Below are 7,828 nucleotides of genomic sequence, written 5' to 3'. Positions count from 1 at the left end.
AAATCAGTTTCAAACAGAACACTTTCTCCACTTTATTAAGTCAGTGTACATCATCAACTTAAAAAGAGACAATGCTCTCTTTGCTTTGGTTCATATGAGGAAATGTAACCAACAACACAATGGCATCACTATAGTTCATCAATCAGGCTGTGATTGTGACGCTGCATACGCACGAACCAGACAGTTTTATCTCAGATGTTTTCCACTGTGTGCCTGGTGCAGCATCCGGGTCATACAGTAGAGTGTTGTGACCGGTTCCTTCCTGAGACGAAAATAGCAGAAGCTTCCCACTCAGCTTACCAAACTGAAACCCGGCCCTCGAGCTTCCTGATAGTGGAAGAGCCACCACTTCCCAGGTCTCATCTTCCGCATTGAAGACTGACATCTTCCTTTGGTTCTTCCAGTCGATACAGAACAGCTTTTTTCCTACTTCAACATGAGCTGTGACCATCTGCAAGAGGAAATATCAAACAGTCAAATCTTAAAAACACTCACTATACTATATATCATGTGACAAGAAAGAAACCAACATTAGACTCATACTCAATGATCAAAGACTCAAAGGAGACTTACAGTTAAACCGTTTTTGCTGCCATGCCAGGAGCCGCATTGAGTGTTGTACACATCAAGAAGTTTTGAGTTGCCAATAGTGAAGTTGGATCTCCCTCCCATCACATAGAGCTTCCCGTTGAAGCCACTAGCAAAACACCCCCATCTCGGACGCCTTAGAGACTCTATGAATGTCCATGTGCCCGTCTCAGGATCATACACCTCTGCACTCGACAGACTCTCACCGTCTATACCATGACCTCCCACCACATAAATAAGTCCATTCACCTCAGCGCAAGCGAAATCATACCGCTCTACCTCCAGGTCTGCTAGTCTACTCCAGCTGATATCAAATATACAAAACTCACTCAATCATTGAATCAAAGCTCACAAAGGATACTGAAAAATCGAGAAAACAAAAGCTGACGAACCTGTTGAGGCAAGTATCATACTGATAAACATCAGCAGATGCAACAAGAGAACCATTGATCATAGAACAACCAGCGATAACAAGAAGTTTCCCATCAACCACAACAACCTTAAACCCTGTTTTGACAGGACCAGGCATCGGTGGAAGAGATGATAGCTTCTGTCCAAAACAGTCCATCACCTCCCACTGGCTCTCATTCCCTCCAGCATTCATCGTCAAGACATATAGCCACTCCTCAAGCATACCAGCTAGTCTTCTCACGGTAATAAACTCTTTGCTCTGAACAACAAACCTCCATTTCTTGCATACACTTCCCATAGAAGGGAACCTAGCTCGCGGTACAAGCGCCAAGCACTGCTTCGCCACATCATCAGGCAATCCAGGGATCAAAGGATCATCCATGAAATTAACAATCCTTTTCTTTCCACTTAAAGCCAACGCTTGCATCTTTCTTTCAACTTAATCTCCCCCAAGAAGAACAAATTTTTCTAAACAAAGATTTACGTGTTTGTTTGTTTGTTTGTTGTGTATGGAAAATGTTAACTAAAGAACTTCGTGAAACCCGTCACGTATAGTGATTTTCAAAGACAAAGGAATAAACAATGTAGCGGAGAAGAATGGGATTGAAGTGACAACTGATGAATATTGATGATGTCCAACACAATCTAATTCATGTTCCATACCAATGGTTTTGCTTATTCTACAAATGTTAGTATCTATGATTGTTGTTAAATTACTGTTGTTTCTTCTCACACACATCTCCGTATCTGGCCAAAAGAAAAAAAAAACACAGATCATAAGATGTTGTCAACAACTACGATGTTTATCCAAAAGATTTGTAAAGATGAGATGTTGTTACCAGTGAAGGTAATGCTAGAGAAGAAGATTCGTCAGCCACCCGCAACATCCATCTTTAGAAGTAATGAATTTTTCTGCAAATTCATTTTTTCCAGATTAGTCAAAGTCTTGAACTAAGTCAAGAACCAAGAAGATCACAATCAAACAAAGAAGAGATAGGGTGATCAAGAAAAAGAATAATTTAGCGTGTCTTCAAGAATCATATACCACACACAAACAAGAAAAAAAAACAAAATAAAATTTGAATGGCTATAAATTATTTCCTAAAAAAGCAAAACATTATCAAGAAAATCTGAAAATTTGAATTCTCACATAAATAATATCAAGAAAACGTCTTAATGACCAAAGTTTGTTTCCAAGAATTGGCCAAAGATCTTAAAGATCGTGTGCACATAAGAACAAGAAACACTCCAAAAGAAAAAACATCAAGAATCCAAATTGAAGGGAATTATAATTGTATAGGGAAACAAGTAGGAATCAATGGGAGAGACCTGAAGAGGATGATCTTGTTTGCAAGAGTGGGAGAAACTTAAGGAGAAAGAATCTAACTAAAATCCAAAATGGCTAAGACATTTATACACAGAGAGAAAGAAAAAAGGAAGAAAAGAGATAGAGATGACGATGTACCGAAAGAATAGGGGAGCTCTGTCGGTTTTTGGGTCTATTTGCGTTGAAGTTGGTGCAGAGAAGATAACATTGACAGAGACAGAGACAGAGAGAGAGAGAGAGATCTAATAATGGTAATGGAAGCAAATTGAAGGGAGCGTCAGATTAGGATTTTATATATAAGCCAATTACTATCTTATTACGGTGGATCACCGTAGATAATAATGTCAACTAGTCACCATGTCACTAACCCATCATCCTATATTTTATTACTATTAATATGCTCAGAAGACATGTTTTTTGATTGAGACAACCAAGAAAACAAGACATGTTTCGTTATTCCTAAAAACAATATTAAATGTATACTAATCTTTTGTCTGTGAGTTAAAAAATTTTATTTCATTTGACAACTTTACTATTCTTCCAATGTTACACAATAAACTTTAGGGGTTCTACTTCTTTTTCTACCACATGTTTTTTTTTTTTGGGTCAATATATACGTGTAATAATAAGTTAATAACATATAAGAAGGGTCAAATTAGGAAACTGTAAAGAATAGAAAAGAATGTTTTCGTTCGTACTACTTTTGGAGGAGCTAGCTACTATTGTGTCGCTTTGGTGTTCTACGTTGTGTTACCCAATATTAGGCAATAATTTTGGTAGAGTGAGTTGGCTCGTTTGCTTCCATTAGTTCGTTGTGGTTCAGTTTTTGTGTAACTGTGTTACAATATCTTTGATAGACTTACAATATGTGGAGTTTAAATAGCATATTTTGTCAAGTTTCATCTTCTTTCTTTCTCTTTCCTCAGGGATTTAGATTTATTTTAATAAGCGAATCAGTTTTCAAGTTTAATGAAATTAATATATTGACATTGTAAAATTTAGAAGAAACAAAAAAAAAAGACTCAAGGATGGGGTGAAAAGCATACAGACGATGGAGATCTGTAGTGTGTCTGAAATCTGAATGCACATGCCAATCGTATCGTATCCCTTTCTATCCGTCTGACGTGGGCCTATCTTCCAACTGGTGGTTCGTAGTGGTGACCATGAATTCCCTATAAAAGTCGCATGTCATTGCCTTTTTGTTAGGGGGCAAATAATTTTTTTTTTGGTAGTAAAAATTTTAAGTAGGGGGCAAATATTAAATTTTGTTTTTTGGTAAAAATTTCACTATATAGTCTAAATTATTTTTTAAATAATAGGTGTCAAAGAAAGAAGTATCTTTTGAAAAGAAATTGAAAGAATTAATATTAATTAGTCGTTTTTTTGTTGTTGACCATCGAATAGTATCAATAAAAAAGATGGAATGAAAATTAATCACTTACTCACTTACACTTAGGCTTTGTTTGTTTATTCATTTGGATTGACCATCTCAATGAATCATTCAGATGTTGTTTGTTTTTGTCAAAAAAAAAGCATCATTCAGAATCATTCACATGGATCATTTAAATGGGTTTTAAAATTTTAGTTAAAAATTTGAAACTCATTTGGATGATTCTAGTTGGACCATTTAGATGAAGATGGTTCATAAAAAAGACCATCCAAATAAACTATTTTTTTACCTTGTTTGTTGGGTCATTTGTCATTGAAATGAATCATTTAGATGTATCATTTAAATAGATCATTTAGACGGAAATGCTAAATGATGAAACGAACATTGCCTTACAGTATTTCTCAAAAAGTAGTGGATGTAAGTATCTTACCGCTACGTTAAGAAATATACCATTTCTATTGTAACCACCAAGGTAGAATGGGAATAAACATAGCAATACGAAAAAAATTATGACATGCAACTAAGTGATTTTGTTAGCTTTGTTATCTTCTTGCCATCCAAAATCAAACTCGCTTAATACATGTTTTACATATTAAATTTTATTTACATGTAGCTAAGTATATTAAAATTTAGTCATATGTAGCTATGACATGGGCTGCAACAAGTAGCTAAGACTTTCTCCATCCGCAGGTTGTTAGTGTTTTGTAGCAAAAAAATAATTTAGAAGAAAAGAAAAAAGATAAGGGAGCCTCTTATATACTATACTCACATTTGTTTTAAGAGACGATACGTGTCAATATTCTGTTGGCCATACATAATAATAGATGAATTTTTTTTCTTTCCTCTCTCTCTCTTTCTCTCTTCTCTCACGATCGAAGTCTCAATCCAACAAAGGAAGGTATGCTTTAATTGGAGGATATGGAACCAGAATAGTTTTGGGTCGGAGGAGATGCGTAGACTGACTCGGCGGAGATTGTACCGGAGGCGATTGTATCAGAGGCGATTTGAATCGTCGTCGAGATTGTACCGGAGGCAATTCAAATTTCGAGTCGATTCAATCGGATGATCTGTCTGTCTTTACACGTGTAGAAGTCCCTGAAGAACAATCTGCACAGAAGGTGAAGATTGGGATATATTTCGTGACTTGGTGGGCTTTGAACGTTGTGTTCAATGTTTACAACAATAAGGTTTTGAATGCTTTTCCTTACCCGTGGCTAACTTCGACGTTTTCTCTTGCTTGTGGTTCTTTGATGATGCTTCCGTCATTGCTGCTTTCGATAGTCAGCTTCCAGGGACTCAAGTCGTTGGCAAACTGTAAACTTGTAAGCAAAAAAGCTTTGCAACTTTTCTTCTTCTTTTTGTATTTTTATAAATTGTTGTAGATACTCTTTTGACTATATTTGGCCCATTGATTACAATGAGACCAGTTTTCAATGAGTAGACATTCTCATCACCAATCTCTTCTTTGAACAATCGACAGTGTTTGAAGCATACCTTACTGCAAGAATCTCGTGGTCCTCTGTTTGGCTTTCTGTGTTGTAGATTCAATGGCTAAACTTTAAGCTGAGTTTACAAAAAAAGAAAGGATAGAGATGTAAAACTCTGAAACATCTCAGCCATATCAGACAAATATCCAAGATCCATCTTGAGAATCACTCTGTGGTTAAAACCAGATTCAATACACAAATGCTTATTGGGGAGTTATCCATTTGCAAAATCAAGACTTAATAAAGGCATAACTACCACAAGGGTTTTGCGGCTTCAGAGAGATACTTGAATCAAAAGATCAATTGCAAAACCACAACTACATAATAAGGGTATAACAACAGACATACTAATGATCTGAAACATTCAAATTTTCATAAAGATCCCAAGTATAGGTGATGTGTCAAAAGGTAACCAGTCACTAACTTGACAATTTAAACTTGGTGGCTATACTAGTAAGATATACAATACAACTCATGGAAACAGAAGATTAGCAATCAATGCTCGTAGAGTGTGATACGCCTGAAAGATTCAATTTATGCAGTAATCCTCTGATTCATCATTTTTGTTATAGATTAGGTGTGTTAGTAGTACGGATGTAACTGTGTGATGATGGTGGTTTGATTGTTCACGTAGCTTTGGCGCATACGATTGGACATGTAGCCGCAACAGTGAGTATGTCGAAAGTTGCAGTGTCCTTCATACACATCATCAAAAGTAGTGAACCAGCCTTTAGCGTTCGTCTCAAGCCTCTTCTTAGGCGAGGCATTCCCTCTACCTGTTTACCTCTCTCTCTTACTCTTACCCATTATTGGAGGCTGTGCTCTTGCTGCTGTAATCAAAAACTTTTATTTGTTGCTTTGGATTTAGAAAGCTGGTGTTATTGGATGATTAGTGTTTTGACCACATATTTTTACAAGTTCTTTTGTATTTTTGTGCTTCTACTACATTTATATTACTTCTATTCTATTTCAAATTTTTAAATTTCAAAAAAACAATATTTTAAAAATTAAGAGACCCAAAATTATATCCTACCATTGGAGGAGAAAATTTTAATTAAAAAATCAAAGGTTCTTATTTTCAAAACAATACAAAATTAATTCATAAAAAATTCAAATAGTACATAAGACCCCCAAAATTAAAACCTCCCATTGGTCTTGATGTTTGCTTGTATTGTTATCTTCTTGCCATCAGAAAATCAAATTCGCATAATACATGTTGAATATATTAATATTTAGTTATATGTAGCTAGGACATAGAGTACAATAAATAGCTAAGACCAAGTCCAACAGTAAAAAATTATTCTTTTAATTATATATATATACATATCATCTTTTATTAATAGTAACCATTAAAAAAAATAACATCTGTCGGTTTGTTATGAGAAATGTTTCTTGTCTACTATTCTCTTCTTTTTTTCTTCTCTTTCATTTTTTTTCTTAACAAGTCAGTTGATTAGCATGTGTGAGTGGAGATGTCCTAAGTGATGTTTGCTATATTTTTATCTTCTAAATCAAGTTCACTTAATGTTTGTTGTTAAAAAAATATAACATGATTTTTCGCCCAAAATCGGTAATTTCATACCCCAGCTAATGGGGTATGTTGAATTCCTACCCCAGCTTTAACATTAAGCAAATTCATACATTAAGTTCAATAAAATTCAAATTCACTACCCTAACTCGTAAAATGGTGTTAAATCATACACAAACCGTAACGGTGTTAAGAAACTGTTAACGGCTGCTTACGTGTAGGTCACGTAAGAAACGACGTCGTTTTGAGAAACAAAAAAAGAGCTTCTTTATCACCTACTTATAGGTTGAGTAGGTCTTCCCGCTACTTTATCACCTACTTTGATTTCACGTTACCAGTTCACGGACATGATTGTGATTGTGTGTCTATTTTTTTATTTGTATTTGCAAAGTTGATAAGAATAAATACCAGATGATTCAGATTCTTCTACCTCCAAAACTCGACTTCAGTGTGTTTTTCTGCTCTAATTAGTCTCTTTGTATTATTAACCAATAACCATATTCTTTCTTTCTTTTTCTATGCAAGCTGAAAAATTAACTACATAAGTCGCAAGTCCTGTTCACCTTTGATTACAAGGTGCTGAATTATCTGTGTTCAATATTTTCTTTTATATCTATGAATCATTTTTGTTTCATTTAGCATGTTTTGTCTGACTACAAAACTTTGCTTCAGCTTGGAAACTGCAGAAATCAGTTTGAGCATGGAACTAGTTCTATGTTCAACGTCACCTCCATTTTCACTTGAGAGTTAAGGCAAATGTTTTTTCCTTTGTCTTCTTGTGCAGTTTCAGCAGCTAAAGCAGAAAAGAGGAAGAAGAAACGCCAGTCGGGAAAGAAGAAGATAAAAACAATGTCGTTTTAGCCAAAAAAAACTTTTTTTTTGTTTCTCAAAACGACGTCGTTTTTTACGTGGCCTCCACGTAATCAGCCGTTAACAGTCTCTTAACATCGTTATACATTGTGTATGTTTAAACACTGTTTTACAAGTTGGATAGTGAATTTGAATTTTATTGAACTTATTGTATGAATTTGCTCAATATTAAAGCTAGAGCAGGAATTCAACATACTCCATTAACTGGGGTATGAAATTATCGATTT

At 35.1% G+C, this 7,828-nt stretch overlaps 1 protein-coding gene and 1 long non-coding RNA gene across 4 annotated transcripts; one reads left to right on the top strand and one right to left on the bottom strand.

Annotated features, from left to right (window-relative positions):
* On the bottom strand, positions 8 to 2,588 carry LOC104750546 (F-box/kelch-repeat protein At1g67480). Of its 3 annotated transcripts, none has more exons than XM_010472350.1 (5): positions 2,465 to 2,588; positions 1,839 to 1,911; positions 981 to 1,746; positions 574 to 892; positions 8 to 451 (listed from the first exon to the last, which is right to left on the bottom strand). In XM_010472350.1, the coding sequence occupies exons 3-5, from the start codon at positions 1,424 to 1,426 to the stop codon at positions 143 to 145; spliced, it is 1,074 nt and encodes a 357-aa protein (XP_010470652.1). In that variant the 5' UTR covers positions 1,427 to 1,746; positions 1,839 to 1,911; positions 2,465 to 2,588; the 3' UTR covers positions 8 to 142. The 3 variants fall into 3 exon arrangements, with proteins under 3 accessions (XP_010470652.1, XP_010470651.1, XP_010470654.1); XM_010472349.2 differs by lacking the exon at positions 2,465 to 2,588 and adding an exon at positions 2,329 to 2,452; XM_010472352.2 differs by lacking the exon at positions 2,465 to 2,588 and adding an exon at positions 2,150 to 2,311.
* LOC104750545 lies at positions 7,015 to 7,828 on the top strand. The gene is made up of 2 exons (XR_761648.2): positions 7,015 to 7,307; positions 7,516 to 7,828. It is a non-coding gene; the product is annotated as an uncharacterized LOC104750545 (long non-coding RNA).

This window comes from Camelina sativa, chromosome 16, assembly GCF_000633955.1.
Source record: "Camelina sativa cultivar DH55 chromosome 16, Cs, whole genome shotgun sequence".
NCBI lineage: Eukaryota > Viridiplantae > Streptophyta > Magnoliopsida > Brassicales > Brassicaceae > Camelina > Camelina sativa.
The sequence above is the reverse complement of the archived record's forward strand: the minus strand, read 5'-3'. Positions and strand labels throughout refer to the sequence as shown.

What these genes read in the sequence shown, in the direction of transcription:
- LOC104750546 (XM_010472350.1), bottom strand. Translation starts at nt 1,426, where the DNA reads ATGCAAGCGTTGGCTTTAAGTGGAAAGAAAAGGATTGTTAATTTCATG. An exon ending in TATGATACTTGCCTCAACAG is followed by an intron (nt 893 to 980) that starts GTTCGTCAGCTT and finishes ATTTGATATCAG; the next exon opens with CTGGAGTAGACTAGCAGACC. An exon ending in GCAGCAAAAACGGTTTAACT is followed by an intron (nt 452 to 573) that starts GTAAGTCTCCTT and finishes TTCCTCTTGCAG; the next exon opens with ATGGTCACAGCTCATGTTGA.